Here is a 26397-nt window from a genome sequence, read left to right as displayed (position 1 = left end):
GACACTTTGGTTCGCAGCCCGTGCTCAATCCACTGAGCTACGCCAGCCAGGGTGAAATGCTATTTTTTTTAAGCCTTACCCAAGGATACTTTTTCATTGCTTTTTCAGAGACAGGAAGTGATAAACAGAGAATGACTGACACAAATGTGAGAAAGAGACATCAACTGGTTGCCTCCCTTATGTATCCCAACCTGGCACTGAACCTACAACCCAGGTATGTACCTGACTGGAAATTGAACACATGACTCTCTGGTGCATGGGACAATACGCCAACCAACTGAGCCACCCAGCCAGGGCTAGAAAAACTTTTTTAGATATTTCTAAAATATTTTAGCATTAGGTGTAAATTTTGTTTAAAAATCACAATTCTCAGCTAGGAATTACATAAAAATATTTCCAATTAACCTGTAGTGTTATTTAGCACTACTGTGAAGATACTATTAATACCTTAGATTTATTTCTATTTCATTAAACTATGATTTTCGTATTTCCTATAATAGTACTGAGCATAAATAAACTCATCTTACCAATGACAATCAATTTTTTTAAATGTTAAATAAAAATTTACATTAAAATTGATTTCTATATTTTATCCTTATTGTGAATTGAGTCATATTCTATGCTTTTGTAGGTATAAAATAACTTTAGTGACTAATAAGAAAGAAAAATAATCAAATAGGGATTCTAAAAGGAAAAGAATTAAACATTTCCCACTTGAGTACTAGAAATATTAGGGGTAATGCTTTGTAAAGCAGGTGACTGTCTAACCACTATCCTGTACAACTGAAACTAATACAAAATACTGAATGTAAACTGTAATTGAAAAATAAAATAAGCCTTGGCTGGGTGGTTCAGTTGGATGGAATATCGTCCCATACACTAAAAGGCTGCAGGTTTGATCCCTGGTCAGGGTATGTACAGCAGGCAATTGATTGATTTTTCTCTCATATCAATGTTTTTCTCTCTATCTCTCAAATCAATAAATTATATATCTTTTCATGAGGATTTAAAAAAAAAGAAAAAAATAAAAACAAGAACACATTTTTTCTACCTAAAAAGTAAGTTTTTTATCACAAGAAATAATATAAAATTGAAAACTAAGACAGTTTCTTATAATCAAAGGCCGCAAAAATCATAAAAGCAAAAAACCTAATAGGATTAGAAAATAGAGCACTTTGAGTTCCCAATAATATATATGACACACCATAAAATTTAAGAATTTTAAACATGATTTTTTAAAAACTTACCCTTTCTGCTTCAAAGGTAATTCAAGTTTAAATATGGTAGCATCATTAACAACTGCTTTATATGCCTGCAAATAAAATAAAATAAAATATAAACATTCTTTTTGATATTTAAAATACAGTTCAATTCCAAAAGTACATAAAAATATACATTATTTTTTATTTTTAATGGTATATCTGGCCTGATAGGACATTTCAAGTCAATGACTTCGGCATCCTTTTTGTTATTTTATGGTTATCATTATTTTCAAGTAGGATCTTAAAGCTACCTGACAGCCACATCATTTTCTCTTGTCCACACGTTATCCTGGGTAACATTTTCATACTCTCGTTTCTCTCTCCAAACCTCCAACAATTCTTCCTCCATATACACTCTTGGCTGATAGTGTAGCCTCTTATTTCACTAAAGAAGCTTTAATAATCAGAATTCCCTCTTATTTCTCTTGCATCAATAAATTTTTCCTTCTCCACTGGTTCTATAGCCTCGACATACAAACATATTGTCATTTTTTTAAATCTTCAAAGTCCTCTTTTGGCTTTGTCCACCTTTAACTACTGCCCTATTTCTCTCTTTAAGCTAAACTGCTGGAGGAACTATCTAACTCCCTTTCTCTAAATTCTTTACTACCATTCTTATTAGAAAACATTCTAACCAGGCTTTCACACCACTACTCTGCCCTAATGGTATTTTCTCATTTTATTTGGACCTTCAGGAACATTTTTAAACAGCAGCTCATGCCTTCTTCCTCAAAGTGCTTTTTCCACTTGTGTTCTAGCACAACACACTCTTCTGGTCATCCCACTCATTGTCCTGTCACCTCATGAAAAACGGTTTCTCATCTTTCTGGTAACTAAATTTACAAGGCACCAGGTCAGTCCTTGGATCTCGTTTCTATCCTCACTCATTTTGTTGGTATCAAAGTCAGTGTCAGTTCTTTAAAAACTATCTGCATGCTGAAGCTCCCAAATTTATTTTTGCCAGGTCCATTCCCTCCCTTAAACTCCAGACTTGACATTGCCAAAAGGGTGTTTGATAAACATTTCAAAGTTAACTTGTTAGGAACTGAGTTCCTAACCTCTCTGCAACCATCTCTCCCAAACCTGCTTCTTCCAAAGTCTTCCCCATCTCAGCAAAAATATGCTTTTAATTGATCACAACAAAAATCTGAGTGCCATTCTGGAGTAATCTCTTCCTATCACATTCCACATCTGATTCATTACCAAATCTTGTGTAGTCTGTTTTTGTAATGCAATCAGAATTAAACCAATTTTGACTACCTCTACCCACTATTTTTCTGGGCCAAGCATCCATCATTACTTAACTGAATTACTTAAACAGGTTCTTAACTGATATTCTTGCTTCTTCTCTTGCCCCCCTTTAGTCTATCTTTCCTTTTTTACAGCAGTCAGGTGATTCTGTTAAAATGTTAAGTCAGGTCCTGTCATTCTGTTTCAAAGCTTATTATGACATTCCAAACCCTACTGAGAGTAAAAACCATGGCTCACAGAGTCTTACATGACCCGGCTTCCTGTCACCTCTTGACTTTATTTTCTACTGTTATCTCTACCACTCATTCAATCCACTCTGGTCAAAATGACCTCTTTTTTCTATGTTCCTAAAACATCACTGATGTATTCCTGCCTTACAGCCTCAGCAGCCTGCTGTCCCCTCCAGCTGGAACACTCTCCCCTCAGATAGCCACATGACTTATTCCTAATCACCTGCAATCCTGATTCAAACGTCACCTCAAAGAAGCCTTTGCAGGTCATTTAATTTAATATTTAAAAAATCTCATTACTGTGATACTCCCTTAACCTCTTTCCTTCTCTATCTATCTATCTCTAACTCTATCTATCTATCCACCTTTAAAAAAACGGATGAAAACAAAAGCCTACCAGAGGAAGTTGATGTCTTTTTAGAGTCACGGGAAAGTAAGCTAACTTGGAAAGTAAAGAAAGGTAATTGAAGAGGAGAAAAAAAACAATGGTAATTTCTAGTAATAGGTTAGTGATGTTTAAAAAGACACAACTGTAAGGACAATACTAAGTTTTACAACATTATCCTCTTCTAGTGAGGATAGAAAAAAAGGTGTGGGAAGCAAGAATAATGTGACACAACTCTCACAGAAGCCCAATGAAAGGACAGAAGAATCAAATCTACTTGGGATAAGATGGGGAAAGTATGGTATTAAGGAAGTTTCAGATGTATACTTTCAGCTGGGTCATAAAATAAATATAAGTAGGAATTCAATAATCAGTAATATTAAAAAACAAAAACATTATTTGAAAAATGAAAAAGAGCAACTTTCTGGCTAAATTCTAGTTCACAAGTGTACCCAATGCTTATAAAAACATACAATAAGATAAATGTATTTAATATGATAGCCCTTGACTGATTAAAAAAATCACTGTTCCTAGGTTTTTAGTTTGTAATTTAATAGCATATTGATGCAAGTTTCTTTTTTATCATTTTTAATTGTTATGCTATTTCAGCTATTCCAATTCCCTCAGCCCTCTTCCACCTATCCCATCCAAGAAAATTTCTTATTAAAATTAAATCATGATATTATACACAAAGTATAAAATGCATATCCTTTGTTTTCCATTAACAAAATCATGCTATATCCTTTTCTGCATTTTGCTTTTATACAGTAAACAATTTATCTGTCCAAATCTAAAAAAAGTAAATAATAATAGTACTGTTAATATAAGAAAAAATATACCTTATCTCTTGCAGTAAGAAATCGTGGATCATCTTGAAAAGCTTCTTTGACAAGTTTACTAAATCTATTAAATAGTGTAAGTAACTGCTCAACATATTTCTCAGAGTCCTAAAAAGAAAATGTTTTATATTTGAGTTTCTTAAAAAAGAAAATATAAACATAATTTTAATAAAATACTAGAGCATTAAAATTTAGGAATTTGTGTGAAAAACTGCTTCCTTAAAATTAAAAGATGTTCCAATATCACTGTTTTTCTATCAATTACTATTTTTAATACCCAAACTTCCATTTAAAAAATAAACCTGATTTATATCTATCATTACCATTGAGGAAAACTTACAGTAGTAATAGTTTCAGCAGCTGCAACCATATCTGCAAGGCCAGCACTAATGATATGTTCCTCCAAGTCTTTCAACATTGGCTCTATCCCATTAGGAACTTTGTCCATCAATGAAAACATTAAGTGTAATTCTGAAAGGATAGAACATACCTATGTAATCACTTCAACCAATAGACTATATTTTCTCTTTGATTTGTATCATGGATCTAGAATGCCTATGATAATAAGAGTTTGGAGAAATACTAGTTTGAAGTTGACAGTATCTTGTGGGTATAACTAGTTCAGGAGTTGTTATAGGAAGTACTATAACTTCCTGATCTACCTTGTAAGTCTAATAAAAATTATTTTTAAAAGAAACTCTAATTAAAAGTGATCACACAGAGCGAGGCAAGAGGGGAAGATGGGGGACATCTGTAATAGTGTCAACAATAAAAAAATGTTTTTAAAAATCATCACATACTGCAAAACCCAACTCTTTTAAAAGGTGAGTCACATAGAACACTTCAAAAATTTACATGAAATCATAAATGACCCCAAATAGCTGCTGCAATTTTGAGAAAGAAGAACAAAGTAGGAGGGATCACAATATCTGATACCAAACTATATTACAAGGCCACTGTAATCAAAACAGCTTGGTACTGGCATAAGAACAAGCACATAAGACCAATGGAATAGAAGAGAGAGCCAAAAAATAAACCCAAGTCTCTATGGTCAATTAATATTTGACAAAGAGGGCAGCAGGATAAAATGGAGTAAAAATAGCCTCTTCAACAAATGGTGCTGGGAGAGCTGGACAGCCACGTGCAAAAAAAAGAAACTCGAGCACCAACTTATACCATACACAAAAATAAATTCAAGGTGAATAAAAGATTTAAATATAAGTTGTGACACCATTAAAGTCCTAGAGGAGAACGTAGGCAGGAGAATCTCAGATATTCCATCCAGCAATATTTTCACTGATATGTCCCCTAGAGCAAAGGACATAAAGGAAAGAATAAACAAATGGGATCTCACCAAAATGAAAAGCTTCTGCACAGCTAAAGAAAACAGTATCAAAATAAAAAGAGAACCAACTGTATGGGAAAACATATCTGCCAATGATACCTCAGACAAGGGCTTGATCTCCCAAATATATAAAGAACTCACATGAAACCACTCTAAGAAAACAAGCAACCCAATTAAAAAATGGGCAAAGGACTTGAACAGACACTTCTCCAAGGAGGACATACAGAGGGCCCAGAGACATATGAAAAGATGCTCAGCATCACTAGCCATCAGAGAGATGCAAATTAAAACCACAATGAGATACTACTTCACACTGGTCAGAATGGCCATCATAAACAAAGTAACAAACAACAAACGTTGGAGAGGTTATGGAGAAAAGGGAACACTAGGGCACTGTCCGTGGGATTGCAGACTGGTGCAACCAGTATGGAAAACAGTATGGAATTTTCTCAGGAAACTAAAAATGGATCTGCCTTTTGACCCAGCAATTTCACTGCTAGGATTATATCCTAAGAACCCTGAAACACCAATCCAAAAGAACCCATGCACCCCAACGTTCATAGCAGCACAATTTACAATAGCCAAGTGTTAGAAGCAACCTAGGTGCCCATCAGTAAATGAATGGATAAAAAACTACGGTACATTTACACAATGGAATTCCACGCAGCAGAAAGAAAGAAGGAGCTCCTACCCTTTGTGACAGCATGGATGGAACTGGAAAGCATTATGCTAAGGGAAATAAGCCAGGCAATGAAAGACAAATACCATATCTCACCATTAACAGGAACCTAATCAACAAAACAAACAAGCAAAATATAACCACAGACACTGAAATCAAGAATAGGCTGACAGTGACCCGAGGGAACAACAGAGGGAATTTCAGGGGAAAAGGGGAAGGGTTTGCAGGAACAAGTATAAAGGACACATGGACAATAATGGGGGGGTGGAAATGGGAGGGAGGTGGCAAGGGTTGGGGGTAAAAGGCAGAAAACTGTACTTGAACAACAATTAAAATAAAAAATAAAAAGGTGAGTAGTGTGACTGTCAACACATGGAATATTTTTTATTTTAAGAAGTAAAAAATTTATACAGAACATTAGTACGTTTTATGAGGTAGATAAAATATGGAATACACAACAATATCAATAAGGAGCAAAAAAAATCATGTCATCAGATTATTGAGAGTAATGACTATAAAATAAAGGTATATTAGACATAATGTAAAACTGTATTTATATAGAATTTTTCAGCATTCAAAAGTATTTTCGCATGTTATACCACTTGACCTTCACAAAAATCCTACCTCACAAAACTGGTTATTACTAAGTAAATCCTTTGGGAGGGATTCCAAAATGGATCAGATGTATCTCTACTTAGCCTGGAGGCATACAGAAATTCAAATATTTCATTTATTCCAATGAGCAGTCTTGCTTTTCACTACAAAACTGCTTCTAAAAAGTGTATGAACTTACTGAATTGAGATACATATTTTGAATGCAACTAGAAATTAAATGGGACCTTACAACTATACACAATAAAACTGGGAAAGGAATACATCAAAATATCACACATGGTTATCTCTGGGTAGTAGGGATATGGACTATTTTTTTTTATATTCTTTTTGGTTATAATATATTTGCCACCCCTTAAATATACCTTTACTAAGAAAACATTTAAGTGATTTAAAAAACACTTCTATAATCTTAAATTATAACATATTTTGGGGGTCAAGGATAAAGATTAACATGGAGAGTTTTATGACTTTCTAAAAAAACCATAAGGTCTGGCTGGCGTAGCTCAGTGGATTGGGCGCGGGCTGGGAACTAAAGTGTCCCAGGTTCTTTTCCCAGCCAGGGTACATTCCTGGGTTGCAGGCCATGACCCCCAGCAACCGCACATTGATGTTTCTCTCTCTCTCCCCCTTCCCTCTCTAAAAATAAATAAATAAAATCTTTAAAAAATAAAAAATAAAAAATCCATAAGGTTCCATAAACAAGTCAAATACCCAGTTCTATCCTATACCATATGTTTACCATTTAAATTAGCCTTTAAATGAAGAGTCCTACTTTGGAGAACATATTGAAATACACATATGCATTCGTACACATAATGCTACTACTAAGGGGGGTTATAAAAATGTAAGTTTAAAACCTTCTTACAGTGCTTCTAACTATGCTAAATATTTTATCCTTTTCTTTAAACACAGTTTAACAAATATACTTATGTTAAAAGAATGATCTAAGAGCAATTTATTAAAAGAGATCTGCCTCAAAAATACCCTCTTAAAAGATTATGAGAACTTTAAGTGATATTTTACCTACTTTCAGTTTCATTTCGCTTGATCATGCCTTGACACTCTGCTAAGATAGTCTCTTTAAAGGATGTCACCAGGGCATTTACACAGCATTCCATCAGCTGAAAAATTAGTTAAGGCTATTATAAGTACAAATTTATTCCACTTCATTTTGCTTTATAGCTCCATAAGACTATATTTTTCAATAACAGCAAAAGTTAAGCATACTAAAAGAAGATTTTACTTACCTTTATCACAATATAGTTCCCATTAAGGAACTTAGGTTCTCTTTAGAAATTTTAACAAAAGTCTCCAAAGGGGGGAGAGAAAAAAATAACACTCATACAAAACAAAATGAAAAAATAAACTTTTGCTTAAGAAGACAAACACTTCTGAAGAAAACACATGTTGGAATGAGATTTTCAAATTCTAAACATATCCATACATTCATTCAATAAACCATCATTGGATGCCTACTATGTATGGGCACCAAAGAAGTGTTTAGGAGACTAAGATATTTGGGGGAGATCACTAATTAAGGGTGAGGAGGAAGTCAAACATAGATTAATAAATATGACTCAGTTAATTGGCGAAACACCCTGCCCCCCAAAACAAACAGAAGCAATTAAAGGAACTATATACTTTTTTCTGAGGAAGTTAAAAACATCTCATCCATAACAGGAAGTTTAAATTGAATCTTGAAAAAATAAGTACAAGTCCAAAGTGAACGGAGTATTCTGGGAATAATAAGCTAAATGTGGTAGGGACAAGACAGACAGTGGAAGAGAAAGCAATAAAGGTAGGCTGGAGCCAGATCATGAATGAAAAAAAATCTGTGGTTTGGGATTTTATTCTATAGGTAGAGGAAAAAGAATCGAAGGTTTTAAACAGAGGACACACATAACAAGCTTGTATTTCCCCCAAGTCATTTTGAAAAGATCAGCAGCAAGGTGGGTGATACTGAGTGGTAGGCAGGAGGGGGACTGGCAAACAAGGCTGTTGAAATATTTCAAGTAAGATAGATGGCAAGGGTTTAGTGTTTCATATGGCCCTCAGGACTTGTGCCATATAATTATTTATTCTTTTTGCAATTATCATATAAAATAAGTGGATTGTTGGTACTAAAGCAAGGGATACTAAGGCTGATATATCTCTTCTGAAAAACAGATCATTTATCTATATTAAGAAAAGAAATTATGATTGCCTTAAAAGTTCTTTGTTAAAAATTCCTCTTGGGATTAACATAATGTTGACAATTATAGAAGTTTTATTTAGGCAATAAAGATTCATTATACTATTCTTTCTTTCTACTTGTAAATATAGTTTAACATTTCCATAATAAAAAGCTTTTTCAAGTCCCTCTTTGAGAATTACACTAAAATCTATGTATTTCAATTTGTATCCTATGAAAAACAATATACATACAAAGTGGCTGAGAAATTTCTGTCCCACCAACTGCTGAGTAACCTCATTTTATACCATTCTATATGTGGAAAATACACAACTAATTCCTACCTTCAGCAGCAAAAACAGACTGAGAATAGGTAAATTAACTATATATAACTAATGGAAAAGAAAGGGAAAATGCAATTGAAATAAGCTCCCAGCCTGTCACTTTATCTGTTTTCTATCTCATTAAAAATTTCTACACTTGAAGGACATACATACGGCCCACAGACATATGGAAAGATGCTCAGCATCACTAGCTATCAGAGATGTATACTAAAACCACAATGAGATACCACTTCATACCTGTCAGATGTCCATCATTAACAAATCAACAAACAACAAGTGCTGGCCAGGTTGTAGAGAAAAGGAAACCCTAGTGCACTGTTGGTGGGAATGAAGACTGATGCAGCCACTGTGGAAAACACTATGGAATTTCCTCAAAAAATTAAAAATGGAGCTGCTTTTTGACCTAGCAATACCACTGCTGGTAATATACCCTAAGGATCCTGAAGCACCAATTCAAAAGAACCTATGTACCCCAATGTTCATAGCAGGACCATTTCTAATAGCCAAGTGCTGGAAACAGCCTAAGTGCCCATCAGTAAATGAGTGGATCAAAAAACTGGTACATTTACACAATGGAACACTACACAGCAAAAAGAAAGAAGGAATTCCTACCTTTTGCAACAGCATGGTTGGAACTGGAGACTATTATGCTAAGTGAAATAAACCAGTCGGTGAAAGACAAATACCATATGATCTCACTTATAAGAGGAATCTAAGGAACAAAATAAACTAACTAGCAAAACAGAAGCAGAGACATGGAAACATAGAACAGATTGACAGCTGCCAAAGTGGAGCCCCCCTTTGGGGGGAAATAGAAATAATGGTGGAAAGAAGGGGAAGGGATCAGTCAAAGAACACGTATGAATGACCCATGGACGTGGACAACAGTGTGGGGATTGACTGTGGGAGCGGGGAGTGGGCAGGGTGGAAGAGGGAAAAATTGGGACAACTATAACAGAGTAACAATAATAAAAAAAAGAAGAAAAAGGAAATTACAGAAAAAATTTTTTACACTTCAACATATTCCAGTTCAGTAACAGTCCAAATTTTGCCAATTCCAAAAATCTAGACCAGTGTTTTTGAAACTATTTGTTATACAATCAGTTTTAATGGCTATGACCATTTAAAAAAAAAATAGTACAATAATGAACAAAAAGAGTGCATCACAAATAATAGTATTATTTCATAAAACTTTTGTTTCAAATATTTGCAAATGAATATAATACACAATATTAAACATATTATTGTGTGTTAGGATGAGGATTAAAAGGACAGGCTAACCTGACAAAAAAACTGAAATGCTAAATTGACAAAATAATTGAAGTAAACAGAGCAGAATCTGCTTAGCTGTTTAGATGAAAAAAACTTAGGGAAATAAAAGGTTGATGAAGTAGTTCCTAGGTTGGGAGGTTAAACAAATTATAATAACAAGTATGTTTTAAAAAACACTTACTCTGAACTAAGCATTGTGCTAAATGGTTTACATACATTATCTCATTTAATCCACATGAAATTATGAAGCAGGTATTTAACATATGAAGAAACAAACTTAGACAGGCAAAGTAACTTGTAAATGCTGTACAGTTACTTTATAAGGTCTTGAACTACAGTATGCGGTCATGTATGTGACTCCACAGCCTACATTACAGAGCAAGTATGTACTTAGTAATCACTACATGCTCAGAACTGAGTTAAGTGTTGTGAGGAAGAGAAAAGTATAAAATATGGTGATATATCCCCAATGATTTTACAATCCAGTTGGGATATGTAACTAACTACGTATCTAAAAATGTGTACATACTTCATATATGACAGAGGTATATGAAAAGAAGTTCAGCCTCGCTAACAAAGCAAAGTGGAAATAAATCCATATTACCACACTATAAACTTTATAAGGAAACTGTTCTGTCCATATTACATATTTATTCATGGCCTCACAGAGATTTGGTGCTTGATAAAATAACACAACAAAGCAGTCTACAATATGCTACTAAATCAAGTGGTGGAAACAATAAATAGGTACAGTGGGAAATCAAATAAGACAAAATTTATAAAAGCCAGAGAATTTGGGGTAACTTTATTGCATAATGGACTATAAGGATTCTGAAGGATTTAATAGGCAGGAAAAAGTAAGAAAAGTAGTAAGTAAAATATTAAAGAAAGTTAAATGTTATTCAGAAATGAATTTTAAAAAATGAACAGAATGAGGTATATTAATGAGGAAATACTCTTTATTGATGTAGAAGAACTCTTGCAGGACACTATTAAGTTAGAAAAATAAGTTAGGGCCAATTATGAAGGGTCCTGAAAATCAGAGATAGAAAATGACACTATGGTTTTTGAATGAAGAAGTAATGGAAGTAATGCTTATAAAAGGTTAGCTTGAACACACAAAAGAAGAAATACAAATGGTCCATAATATGAATAAAGGTGTCCAAGCCTTATTAATAATTTTCCACATGGACATAAAAAATCTATGATACTAGGAGATTGGAAAAATTAATACATTGACAAAACTCAGATCAACAAAGATAAACAGGCACACTGTTGATGGGAGTAAAAACTACTATAACATTTCTGAAGATCAGTTTGGTATTATGTAGCAATTTGTAAAAGGCGCATACTCTTTGCTTTGGCCATCTCTTTTCTAGGAAATTTTGTTCTAAAAGAATGCCACATGTGAGAAAGATTATGCATAAAGATGTTAAAAAGATACAGGAATATAAGGACATTCCAGGAAGTATTATTTGTAAAAAATAAACTATAATAATGAGTAAGAATTAACATGTCTATCATTAGAGGACTGGTTAGTTATCAATATATTATAGTACATATATGATAAAATATATACAGTTATTAAAAATAATGTAATACAGAAGGGTTTAGAGTTAAAATGCATGATGTCATAAATTTCTTTTAAAATGCTAGAAGAAAGAAAGAGAACAGAAGGAAGAGAAGGGGAAAAAGAGGGATCAACTGAGCCAATATGATCAAAATGATGATCACTGCTAAATCTGAGGGATGAGGGTGGGTTGGGTTCATTTGACTATTTTCTCAAATATAAATATTTGAAAACTTTCATAACAAAGCTTTTTTTAAAAAAAGAGAGAGTAATTATGGTATAGATCTCTGTGTGTTGAAAAATCCTTTAGATAACTTTTTTTTTTAGTTTTGTTTATTTTCAGAGAGAGGGGAAAAGAGACAGAAAGAGAGGGAGAGAAACATCGATGTGTGGTTGCCTCTCACCCTCCCTCAACCTGGGACCTAGCTCACAACCCAGGCATGTGTCCTGACAGAGAAATGAACAGGTGACCTTTTAGATGCTCAATCCACTGAGACACACTGCCAGGGCTAGAAAACTATTTTATGTAGGCAAAAAGAAGAAAAGGAGGTTGCTTTACAGAGTTCTCTCCTTATTTTAAATGAGTCTTATCTTAACAAATGGGTCAGTTCTTAGAGGGCAGAGACCATGTTATTCCTCTTTTGTATTACTTCCCCATCATTTACCAAAGTACTATATACAGTTAACCCTAAACATATTCTTGTTATTTGAAAAATACATCTTGAATGGAAAGGATAGCGATAAACCAGCTCTCTCACCTTGTATTCCCTTTCTGTCTCCTTTTGCTAGCTTCCGTGAAGAAAAAAACCTTTTGTCATATGCCATCAATTCCTGTATTTTGCCTGAGATGAGCACAACTTCTAAATCCATAGCAATCTCTCCCCAGAGGTCTGCAAGGTGAAACACTTTAACTATCAGTGTGCTTGATGTTTTACCTTCCTCTATAGCAAAACTCTTCAAAGATGATGCCTGCCATAAAACACAGCAGGCACTCAGTAATTGTTGAATGAATGAATGCATAGGTCTGTGAAGATGAAAGGTGGGACGGGCAGACTAAGTGATAGAGCAGAGTCTTCCTTAAGCAGTATTCAGTTTGAACAATAACTTCTACTTCACTGAAATTTAGTAAAAGGCAACAAGTACAGCTCTGATTTTTATTAGTTTTATAATTCCTTCTAATCAATAAGTTGCTTTTCCTCAGCTATAAAGCAGAAGGTGAACTAAAAATTATCCTACATCTCTCCACTTTGAGATTCTACTTTTTCATTATCAACTAGTTATTTAACCATACATGGATATCTGTAACATATTCAATTATTAATTTATTCCATGTATAGTAGGTTATTCTCAAAATTAAACTATCTTGGACTTTCTAGCTTGATTTAGATTTCTCTTCTTTCTTTTTTAACATTATAACTAGTGGTAATTGCTTCACTTCTAAACCAGTTACACACACAACTCTTTACAGAGAACAATGAAGAGTCAGATCAATTCACCTTTAGTATACTAAAATACTAAAGGCTAATAAGCACTCACTTTAGATAATTTATGACTATGACCTACTACTAATCCAGTTTTATCAGTGCTTTGTACAGACAGTAAAATAGTTGTCTCAGAATCACTAAGCAACTATCTCCAAACCAGAGCCCTAACAGTAAGAACTACCATGCCAGACACAGTGCTTAAATGTTTTCTATACAGTCATTTCATTAAACTGTGACAGCTTAAGTGGGTATTATCCCATTTTACAGTTAGGAAAACAAGAAATAAAAAGGTTGAATAACTTGCCAAAAGGCATACAGCTGGTAAAATAATAACAGTGAAATTCAAATCCTCATCTGGTTCCAACATGAAAGCCCCACACCACTATAACATACTGCCTCTGTCTCCCTATGAGTGCCCTAGTCACTGTGAAGAGATGAAAACTTGCCACCACCAATCAACTCTATATTCCACTACTCCGTTATATAAACAATCCATTTTAGTCTAGTGTCGCTATGAGAAGAGGAACAAGGTCTGTCTTCTTGTCCCTAACTAGCATGAGGCCTGACATATTTTAGGTGCATAATACATACTACCTGAATGCCTTCAAGGAATACCAAGATATATTGGACCACTGCCTAAACTACTAATAGCCACAGAAAAAAGTAAAAAGTTAGTTTGGTTAAAATATTTTCCTCATTTTTTTTTACTATTATGTGTCACTTTTTGCTGTCACTAATGCCCCTTCAGCAGCACAGGTCCAAAGCCTCTCCAGTTTTACTAACACACTGCTGCTCCACTGCTACAAGCCCATCCAAAGATAATCAAGCTTATTAGAATCGTGTGTCTAATTGGATCTAAGTGGGGCTAAGTTGCTCTCCTGTAAGTAAAAGTAGAAGAGCAGGCCTGATAATATTCTTTATAAAAGAATAAGAATATTCTTTTAACACAGTAAAATGCATAGCATACATCATGCCAAAAAAACCCACCATGCTTAAGCACTCCCATCAAAGATTAGAAGACAAGGATTCCCGATATTATTAACATTTTTGTAAAATTTATCATTTAATATTAGATAGATTTTTAATCCACTGAAGGAAACAGAAGATATTAATATTAGAATAAAGGAAGCATCATTATTTGCAAATGATATGATCAGATGCTTGGAATACCCAAGAGAATGAAAGAACACTCTTATAAACCATAAACAAATTCAGTAAGATGCTAAGCGCTTTAAGAACTCTACTTGAAACGTACATGTGGCCTTTATTAGGCCTGGCCTCACAACTGGGTACCACCTAGGTGAGACTTGCTCTATTATACAGAATACAGTCCAGAAACTTTCTTTCTGTGTATACTGAAAACTAATCAGGTTTAGATGATTAAGACTGACCCATACCAACTAAATTCAAAGAAGGTAATTAATAAACCATAATAATTTCCTAATTTTTAAGAAAAACATAAGTACCAAACATGTACATAATTTAACCTTAAATTCCGGTGAGCAATGCTGTGTAGCCCCACATAAACTGATATGTAATTGTCCACCATTAACAAGAATAGCCTAATAGATAAGTATAGACTAAAACTAGTATCAATAAAGCATTAAGGTATAGCATAACATGTTTCTGAGGGCTGATAATTCCTCTAAGAGGAAATTTAGGACAGTAAGTCTATTTTCATTAGATTTTAGTATGAAAGTGACTTGTGTCTTACTACCTATTCAAATAATAGTATTTGTACTTTATATTAAATTAGAACTAGGACTTGGTGATTTTCGGTTTACTGTTCCTTCCATTACAATATATTTCACTTTAACATATTATTTCTCTTTCAAAACAAAACTGTAAACTAATGAACACATAATAAATATTATGTATATAGTATAATGGCTTTAGCTCAGTGAGGTATATAATATAGTAAAACGTTAAGCCTTACATTCTCAATGTCAAAATTAACTATCGAGTTTTGGTGCTTGATGTCACCTCTGCACCAAACTTTGCTATAATCAATGTTGTTAAAAGTTAGGAAAGTGATAACCTTTGAAGAAAAAGATATTAATTAATAGTCTTGTACCCCCTTTGGAGGGGGTATGATAGAAGGTTTCCAAATTGCTATTAATTCTTTTCCTGTTGATTTTACAGTTACGTTCACTTTGTGATAATTAACTTACATATACACTTTAGATTTTGTGCACTTTTCAGTACATATGTCACATTTCAAATAGAATGGTTGATTTTTAAAAATGAGCAGAAAATAAAAATGAACTACATAAACAGACCTCTAACATCCCCAATAAAGTACAATTTCTTTGGAAGCATACTACACTGCACTTAGTGTCTTTGTTGAGAAATAACAAAACAAAAATTTATCTTTAAACTCTACTATCATTCAGCTGGGTAAAATGCTCACACTATTTGGTAGCTGTGGAAAAGAAAATTCACATCTCCTATTTCAAGTTTCTTCCCACTCTATGTGTATTAAAATTTTTTTAATGCATTTTAAAGAGAGAGGAAGAAAGAAACACTGACATGTCACTTCAACTATCCATACACTCAGTGCCCAACTGGAGGGAACCCACAACCTTGGGGCATTAGGACAATGCTCCAAACAACTGAGTAACCCAGCCAGGGCTGTATGTGTGTTTTCAAGTAGAAAGGGGGTCTTGACTATTCTATTCAGGTTGTCATATCTATTTGTTTATCTCTACCTTTCTCATTCTCTCTTTCTTGCTCTCTCTTATCCTTTCTTAGATGGACCTTTATAGTTGAATTTTCTTATGCTTAACATGGATATGCTTCAATTAAGCTGTATAAACTAGAGTAGAAGAATAGAACAATTCTCTTACAAAATTGCTACATTCCCCACCCAGATGAAATGGACACAAAAAAATCAACTCAAAATACTCAAATCCTGACCTGGCCATGCAGCTCGGTTGGTTAGAGCATCATACCAGTATGCCAAGGTTGTAGGTTTGATCCCAGTCAGGGCACATACAAGAAGCAACCAATAAATGCATTAATAATGGAACAATAAATAGATGCTTCTCTCTCTCGCTCCCTCCCCCCGTCCTTCTCTCAAAATCAATTAAAACAAACAAACAAACAAACAAAAAAAAAAAAGTACTTCAAATCCCTCTAACTAAACTCATCTTTCTCTGGTTGCCATCTCATCTGTGCCCTAATGGGGTTAATGGGGGAATCCATTCAGCAACTTTGGTATGTACCCTGACCGGGAATTGAACCTGTGACCTCTCAGTCTAGGGGACAATGCTCCAACCAACTGAGCCACACTGGCCAGGATCTAAGATTTATTCTTATACCTGATCTTTCAGTAGCAGCACAATTCTCCCAAGCCAAAACCTGAAAAACAAAATTAACTCAATTCTGTCCAATATCTAGCCCCATCCATATGATACAATGTTCTACTTCTGGAATTCTTTCTCCCTACCCTTGTCATTTCCATTCCCTTTGCTGCAACCCTATTTGGTACTCCTAATAGTTTCCTTGAGTACTGTAAAAACCTCCCAACTACTTCCTATTCCCAGTTCTTCCCCAAAACAATTAAACTTGCATATTGTCACTAGATTAATCTTCCTGAGGGATGACTTTGAGCACAGCATATTTGTTTAACAAACATACAATGGCCTTCCCTGCCTTCTGAATAAAGCCCAAGTCAGCTTTAAATTTCTGTAGAGAATTTCTATAAACAACCACTAACCCCCTTTCTGGCCAATATCAAAGTTATTTTAACCTCTGAAAAAGGAAATATACTGGACATTATGAAAAACAACATAAAACAAAAATAAGGGGGGGGATCCAACCCAACTCCTGAACAAAGCATAAATATGACTACCATTCAAGATGGAAGAAGCCAAAGAAAAGTTAAAAGGAAAAAAAATAATCATAGCTGGAAAATGTTTAGTTTAGGCTAACTAGAATGTTACTTCTTTGAATGTTAATCTAAATCTAATTCCTAGGTTCCAAAAGCTGAAAGGAACTGGAGGAAATATTATTGTTATATTTTCCTTATAAAGGTTGTATATTCCTTATAAGGTCATTCTCCATGTAAAAGAAAATACCCAGGACAGATATTATAGCATGGCTAGTAGCTCTGATCAGTTTTTTTAAACAAGGGACTTCAAATATAGATAAATAAAACAATATAAAAGACTGATGTTCACTTATCAAATAATATTTTATCTCATGACAAGATGAAGTTTGAAATCATCCTCCCATAAGAAGAAATATCCCTCAGTAGTAATGATTCAGCAATCAGTAATGCAGTGCTTGCAGCCACACTATGGAACATAATCACTGCAAATAATGAGAATCAACTGTACCTTCGCAGAGCATATTTTACTTGCCACACAAAAGTCACTAAAATGGTTAACCTCAGATATGCATAAAAAAAATAAAGGAGACGGATTAAAACTTAAGTACATTAAATATAGTAAACTCTAGTACAGGGATGGCAAATACCGTATTTTTCAGACCATAAGATGCACCTAGGTTTTAGAGGAAAATAGGAAAAAAACTTTTGAAGCAAAAAATGTGGTAAAATATTTAATAACATAAATAACATAATATTTCATCAATGTAAATGTAAACAGAACTTAACAGCAGCATTAACCACCAATATTCCTTCCAAATTTGGGGAAAGAAGGAAAAAAAAAAGGTGTGTCTTATAGTCTGAAAAATATGGTAGATTTTATCTTGCACGTCAGCTCTAAAAAACAATAAGTATCTAAATAGGTGTCTAGAAAAGCTGTGCTTTGGTTCATTGGGAAAGAGTACTATAGTTAATTAGTAATGTTGGTCAGAGACAAATAGGGGATAAATAATGTTACCTGCATTATGTTTTTGCCATCCCTGGCCTACTGTACTTCAAATAATCCCACAGAACATATAATTACAAAAATTACTTACTGCTTCAACAGAATTACATTCCCGTCTTGTTTCTAAATAACGTAGTGCTCGTTTTTCTTCTTCTTTTAATTTAGCATCTGCCTGTCCAGAGGCAAAATAGCAATCATTTTAAGAATATCAAGATATTAGCTCAAATTAGCACATACATTAAGTTCTGACTTACATATTTCATATAATTCTGTACACCATTTTGCTGTAAATACGAGGGTGCCTGTGTTCTATAAAATCTCTCTGTTGAATCCAAGTATGCCTTCTCAAAATTGTCCCTATAAATTTGAAGCTTATCCTCAGGATTAGAACAAAGGTTAACTGAAAAACAGAAAATAAAATTTTACTCTAATTATGATTCAAATCAGTATTTTGAATACAGCAAATGAAATAACAAATATTGAGGAGTCATTATTTGCAAGGGACTGACTGTACTCAAGAGAACATAAGAACATGTAATACAAAATCTTCCCTATAAAAGCAAGTTAAAAAGATAACAGCACAAAGTAGTAAAGTGACAAACAGTATAGAGAACATGGACTATTTTATTTTTGAATAGGAAAAACAGTGACATCTAATTGGATCAAGAAACCATTCATAAAAGGGATAAGATCTGAAATGCATCTTAAGGAATAAACTAGGATTTACACAGCTAGATCTGTCTAAAGTAAGTAAATGTTCAGAAGGAGAAAAGCACAGGGCAAGTCAAGGTACAGTGACTAGGTTGTCTGAGGGGACTGTAAGGTTAATACAAGGTAAGGGTAAGTTAGGACAGCCTCAAAGCTCAGGCTAAGTAACCTGAATTTAGCATGGAAAGCACTAAATGGGTAAGAAAAATACCATTTGCTCTGGCTGGTGTGGTTCAATGGATTGAGTGCCAGCCTGCGAACCAAAAGGTCACTGTTTTAACTCCCAGTCAGGGCACATGCCCAGCTTGCAGGTCAGGTCCCCAGTTAGGGGTGTGCAAGAGGTTGCCTCTCCCTCTCTTTCTCCTTCCCTTCCCCTCTCTCTAAAAATAAATAAGATTTTAAAAAGAAAAGAAAAATACCAATGAAATAGTACTTAAATCTTGTGATGAGTATAAGGGTAAAATGCTAGTAAAATAATCCCTAGAAGAAAACTGTTTCAAAATTCCAGGAGTAGAGTTTAAATAATTCCAAAATGGTGGCAGGTGAAATCAAAAGAAATGTCAGGGACTTGCCTAATGAAAATCTAGATCTGATACCTAAAGAAATATGAGGACAATAGAGAAAGCAAGTCAAAGATAACTAAAGGTTCATTAACATAAAAAAATTCTCATTGACAACTATTTTGTGCCAGGCATTCTATATTCAGTGGAGACAGTGTCAACAACACAACTAATTACACTTAAGTACTACGACAGAGAAGCACAGGTGCTATAAAGCACTATGAGAGGATCTACCTTAGCCTGGGTTTTTTTTTTTCCAGTTACTTTTTTTAAACTTCATTTTAATCATTGTTCAAGTACAGTTTTCTGCCTTTTATTCCCATTCCAGCCCACCCACTCACCACTGTTAGCCTGGGTTTTAGGAAAGGGCTCCATAAGGAAACAGATGATGAGAATGAGTTAGAAGATAAAGGAGAAGGAAGAACATTTTAGTTAGAGGAATATCTGACTGAAAGAACAAATGAGAATGTCATTGTCAAAAACAGAAAAGATTGAAGACAAATGTACACCTGGAATTAACTTACATCCTAAAAATATAAGTAGAAAACCTTTTATAAGTTATAGATTCAAACCTACATTTCTGTAACATAAGTCGCTAAAAAGACTCAGCAGCCAAAAAATGAGATGGAGAAAATGAATTATTAACCACACAAATGTGAATTTCTGTAGGTTACTTTAAAGCAGAACACCTTTTGTGTACTCTATAAAGCATCTGGCACTATAAGTAGATGTGACTATATGCTAATAAATATAATTTTGATAGTACTACTTTGTAATTGTCTTAGAATTTGCATGAAAAGGCAATTATAATCATATAAGTTCAGAACATACCATAGGATTCTCTTACTCCAATGACCAGCTGAGAATCAAAAGCTTCTCCTAATCTTTCAGCATGCACTAGCTTCATTGCACTATCTTGGAGTCTGTTTTTTATATTTGAAAAGATTGACTCATTCCATGTATCGAGCATGAGCTAGAAAAAAACAAAAAACAAAATATGCAGTCATTACCATTTTGAATGTACAAAGTATATACAAGGTCTGTCTAGTAAGTATCCAGCTATGTGTTATGAAAAATAGACATTTATTGAAGAAGATACAAGAAACATTGTACATAGGACAATGACACCTCAGTCCCCTTCAAAGTAGACACCTTGGGACCTCACACAGTTCTCAGGTCTTTGCAGATTGCAACCTGTACACATTCAACATTCTCAGGTGTTCTTCTTGTTGCAGGCCTTCCAGAATGTGAATCACTTTCAACAGATTCTCAACCATCTTTGAAGTGTTTGTGCTGCACTCATTGCATTGTCCCTGAAGGCCTTTTGAATCATCCAATTGGTTTCCGCAGAGGAATGTTCAAGATTAACGCAAAATTTGAAGTAGATTCGTTTTCTACTTGCTTGGTCATTTTGAATGTGACAGCCACACAGTACACATGCTTACTCAACAGCCTCTGCCGTCCCCACTGACTACTACAGTGAAGTCATCATTGCTCAAGCAAGTGCATTCCAGTCTATTCTCCTTGGCTGTCAGGTTATATCAACATCACAACCATTCCTGTTATATTAACAATGGCTGGACTTTTCCCAGACAGAACTTGTATACACAATTCCTTTTTTTTGCAGGGGGAAGCAGTACTTTCTTTTATTTAGGGAGGGCTTGGGGGATAGATCTGGAGTTTGGAGTTCAGATGAGTTAAAATTAAGACAAGTGTGAGTCTTGGAAAGAGGGTTGAGTAATTTGATAGCTGAGCCAGGGTAAAAAAAAATTAAGTACAAATGCTAAAAAAGGAATTCAAATTCTTACATCTACATTCACTTGAATATTTCAGGGAAACAGTATATTCAAATGTGGTAAAGAATACATGGTAAGTAGTCCTGGCTGGTGTGGCTCAGTGGATTGAGCACTGGCCTGTGAACCAGAGGGTCACTGGTTCAATTTCCAGTCAGGGCACATGCCTGGGTTACAGGCCCAGTCCCCTGTGGTGGGTGCATGAGTGGCAACTACACACTAATGTTTCTCTCCCTCTCTTTCTCCTTCCCTTCCCCTTTCTCTAAAAATAAGTAAATAAAATATTTACAAAAAAGAATATATGGTAAATAATGGTAAAGAGTATATTTTTCAGTGTCAAACATATTTGAATTTGAATTCCAGGTTTTACTTATTTACCTGCTTTTCCATCTGTAAAACAATGAAAATAATAATTCAAATTTCAAGTCGTTGCAAAAATTAAATATGGTAGTACCTAGAAAATGTTACTTCTATATTTCCAAGGTTGAATTTCAAAAATACTGGTATGTATTTGATATACTCATGCTCATATTTGTATAAACACATAATAAATGTGAAAGAACCAATTGAAAATCTGTTGGATAGTAGACCTTAAAAAAAAAGTATATGTAAATCCATCTACAGATATTCCATTTTTTTCCCAAAGAATGTCTTCTTGTCTTTTTTTTAAAGATTTCATTTATTTATTTTTAGAGAGTGGGGAAGGAAGGTAAAGAAAGACTGATGTGCAAGAGAAATATCAATTGGTTGTCTCTCGCAAACTCCCAACTGGGAACCTTGCCCTCAACCCAGGCATGGACAGGGATCAAACAAGGCAACGTTTTGGTTTGTAGAATGACGCTCTACCCATTCAGACACACCGGTCAAGGCCAGAAATTCCACTTAAATGATGGGAATGATATATACATATTCATAAGTATGTATTATCTCTCCAAGTAACTTTGTCAGATATAGGAAATATATTAATAACAACAGCAGCAACATCATACAAGAATAACAGTTACATAACATTCACTACATACCTAGCAGTGCTCTAAATACTTTCTTCATATGTATAACTCATTTAATCTTCACAACTTAGATATACTTTGAAGAAATACTTTCTTCATACGTATAACTCATTTAATCTTCGCACTTAGATTTAGGTGCTATTATCTCCCTTTAGATATGAGGAACCTGGGGCACACAGAGGAAAGCTAACTTTCCCATATTTACACAGGAAACAGTTAAGTGGCAACACTGGAACCTGAATTCAACAACTGTAGTCCCAGAATCTGTGCTCTTAATCACTAAGTGATGGCAATTCTTACAATCCATAGGGAATAGTAAAAATTAAAGAAATAACAGAAAAACAAGACTGGACAAGATTATGGAACTACAAATTAAAAAGCATCTAGAAGAGCCCCAGCTGGTATAGCTCAGTGGACTGAGCACAAGTCTGCAAACCAACGGGTCACTGGTTTGACTTCCAGTCAGGACACATGCCTGGGTTGTGGGCCAGGTCCTCAATAGGGGGTGTGCAAGAGGGACAGAAGTTGATGCTTCTGTCCCTCTCTTTCTCCCTTCCTTCCCCCCTCTCTAAAAATAAATAAAACCTTAAAAAAAATAAAAAACATCTAGAAGTATTTTTCTTTTGGGGCAGATGGTGGTGGAAATGTCTCATATTGCAGTGATTTCTACCACTGAAGAACCACTAGATATCTAAATTTTACAATAACCCAGTCAGCATTAGTACAAATTTTAATGCTGGGGTAGTAATACCTAGAATGCTACTTGAATGTCTGAATGCCCGAGTTTGTTGCTATAACCACTGTAGCAAGTAATCAGTTGTTTAAAGATCAAATGGCCTTTTTTAACTTTTCAAATCTGTGGTTCCATTTGTGTCTGACAAAGAGGAAAATACACAATAAATGAGGACAGAGAGGTTAGTTCATTACTGATTCAAGAGCTGAAGGGGAAATCTGGGATTCCAATTTCAGAGCTTAGCTTTTTCCATTAAATCATGAGTTGTTACTGGGCACAGAGCTTTTAACTACAAAATATACAAAATATAAAAATAAACACAGAACATACTATGTTTATTACAACTATAATCAAGTAAAACAATTATAAAGATTATAGTAGTTTAGTCATGATTAAATACAAAGACAACAGAAGGTAACCTAATAAAAGGAGAGATTTTTGAGATAGAATAAAAGCAACTGAATTTACAGCAAGGTAAAAAAGTACAAAGATTGAATTAGGAAATGAAATCTCAAAGATAAATCCAAGAAAAGGAGAAAGTGAAAGGAAAAGCAAAGGAGATAGTGTTTCAAACACAGTTCTAAAGCTTAACACCATACAAAAAGATGAAAGAAATTTACAGCTAAAAATGGATGAAAGAAAACAAATACCATTCAACAAAATCCAGCAAGAGCTGGAAATTTGTATGTGAAGTAGAAAAACCCACTTATGTAAATTAGTTTTAAAAGTCTTCAAATCATCCTTTCTAAAGAATATTAGGGAAAAAAATGGGAAAACTGACCTTTCGAACAATACCGTCTTCTACATTTGATTTTTTATTGCCACCCTGTTTACCCAATAAAGTAATCTCCAGTTGACAAAAAGGCTTTGGTAAAATATCACATTGTGTAAAGAATTTTCGCCATTCAACAATATATGCTTTTAGCAAAGCTGTATCATCTTGATGGCTCAGTACTCTCTGGAAAAAAAAAAAAAAGAATTGTATCCATTTGAAATACAGATCCTTTAAAGAATACTAGAAAATTTTTATGCTATAAATTTAAAATTACTTTATTTACTATACTATCTTATACTTAAAAGAAATTAAAACATAGGTATATATCCAAGAGAAAATTAAAATGTTCACATAGGCTTATGATCATTTCACAATAAATACACATACCAAATCATTATGTTGTCTATAGGAAATCAGCAAAACCATTATTAGTCAATAATATGTCAATTAAAACAGAAACCCTGTATCTATCAGCTGTCACCTTATCTTCCCCTTTGTCTCTCCCTTCTTCTACCTCCCAGCCCTAAGGAACCACTAGTTTACTTTCTACGGCTATAAATCTGCCTGTTGTAGCAAGTATAAGTATTTTATTTCTTCTTATGGCTAAATACTAGTTCATTTGATGGATGTACCATATTTTGTTTATGTATGTCCACTGGCAGACATTTGGGTTGTTTTCACCTTTTGGCTATTGGGGATAACGCTGCTATAAATATCTGTGTACCAAAAATGTTTGCAAAAAACTCGTGTATACTCACAAGAATAAAAGAGAGAGGGCTCACATAAAATCAGAAATGAAAGAGGAGACATTACAGCTGATACCAAAGACATACAAAGGATCCTGAGGCTACTATGAACATTATATACCAACAAATTTGACAACCTAGGAGAGATGAATAAATTACTAGATACATACAATCTACCCCAGAATGATTCATAAAGAAATAAAAAAACATGAATGGACTGATTAGTAGTAAGGAGATTGAATCAGTAATCAAAAATTTCAACAAACAGAGAAGTCCAGGCTCAAATGGCTTCACTGGTGAATTTTATCAATTATTTAAAGAAGAATTAATGCCAATCCTTCTAAAACTCTTCCCAAAAATAGAAGAGAAGGAAACAATTCTAAACTCTTATAAGGTCAACATTACCTTGACTCCAAAATCAGACAAGGATGCCACAAGAAAAGAAAATTACAGGCCAATGGCCCTGATAAATATAGATGCAAAAATCCTGAAGATATTAGCAAACCAAATTCTACAACACATTAAAAAGATCATACACATGATCATGTGGGATTTATTCCAGTGATGCAAGAATGGTTCCACACTGGCAAATCAATTGATGTGATATACTACATCGACAAAAATATCTAAAAATCATATGATTACCTTGATAGATACTGAAAAAGCGCTTGACAAAATTCAACATCCTTGTATGACAAAAACTCTCAACAAGGTGGGTACAATGAGACCATACCTCAACATAATAAAGACCATATGTGACAAACCCACAACTAACATCACACTGCATTCAATGGTAAAAAGCTGTAAGTCTTTCACCTAAGGTAAGGAACCAAACAAGATGCCCACTCTTACTAATCCTATTCAACACAATACTGGAAGACCCAGCCAGAGCAATTAAGCAAGAAAAAGAAAAACAAGGTCTCCAAATTAAAAAGGAAGACATAAAACTCTCACTATTTGAATATGATACGACTCCACAAATAAAGGTTAGAATAAAACTTCAGTCAAGTCAAAGGATACCAAATCAAAACCAAAAAAACTGCTGTATTTCTAGTTTCTGTTTCATAGCAAACTATCAGAAAGAGAAATGAAGAAAACAATACCATCTACAATGCATCAAAAAGAAAATAATACCTAGGAATAAATTTAACCAGAAAGGTGAAAGACCTATACTGAAAACCATTAACACATTGATGAATGAAACTGAAGACACAAAAGTGAAAAGATATTCTGCACTCATGAACTGGAAGAACATCGTTAAAATTTCCATACACACCAAAGCAATTCACAATGGGGAATGGACAGTCTCTTCAATAAATAGTGAGAAAACTGGACAGCAACATGCAAACGAATACCACTTGATCACCATCTTACACCATACACAAAAATTAACTCAAAATGAATTAAATAATGGGAGGGGGTGGATGGAGGTAGAAGAACAATATGAGGGATAAATGGTAATGGGAAAAAATGTTTTTAATGAATTAAAGACTGAAATTTAAGACCTGAAACCATAAAAACTCCTAAAAGAAAATATAGGTGGTGAGCTCCTTGACATCAGTGTTGGTAGTGATTTTTTGCATTTGATATCAAAAGCAAAAATAAACAAGTAAGACTACATCAAACTAAAAAGCTTCTATACATAAAAAAAAAGCAACAAAATAAAAAGGCAATCTACTGAATGAGAGAAAATATTTGCAAGTCATACCTGAAAAGGGTCAACATCCAAAATAAATTAAAAAACAAACAAACAAACAAACAAACACCTCATACAACTCCACTGCAAAAAAA

General features: G+C 34.1%; 1 protein-coding gene across 1 annotated transcript in view; it reads right to left on the bottom strand.

The window, feature by feature from the left end:
- Positions 1-26397, bottom strand: part of CUL5 (cullin 5) — a 101571-nt gene that overhangs the window by 27719 nt on the left and 47455 nt on the right. The window contains exons 4-11 of the mRNA XM_045836537.1: positions 23867-24043; positions 20381-20522; positions 18536-18681; positions 18373-18453; positions 7634-7727; positions 4308-4438; positions 3968-4075; positions 1248-1312 (exon numbers count right to left, since the gene is read on the bottom strand). Of these exons, the coding sequence (XP_045692493.1) occupies positions 1248-1312; positions 3968-4075; positions 4308-4438; positions 7634-7727; positions 18373-18453; positions 18536-18681; positions 20381-20522; positions 23867-24043 (944 nt within the window). The remainder of the gene's footprint in view (positions 1-1247; positions 1313-3967; positions 4076-4307; positions 4439-7633; positions 7728-18372; positions 18454-18535; positions 18682-20380; positions 20523-23866; positions 24044-26397) is intronic.

Source organism: Phyllostomus hastatus, unplaced genomic scaffold (assembly GCF_019186645.2).
Source record: "Phyllostomus hastatus isolate PE091 unplaced genomic scaffold, TTU_PhHast_1.1 phas_contig_113, whole genome shotgun sequence".
NCBI lineage: Eukaryota > Metazoa > Chordata > Mammalia > Chiroptera > Phyllostomidae > Phyllostomus > Phyllostomus hastatus.
The sequence above is the reverse complement of the archived record's forward strand: the minus strand, read 5'-3'. Positions and strand labels throughout refer to the sequence as shown.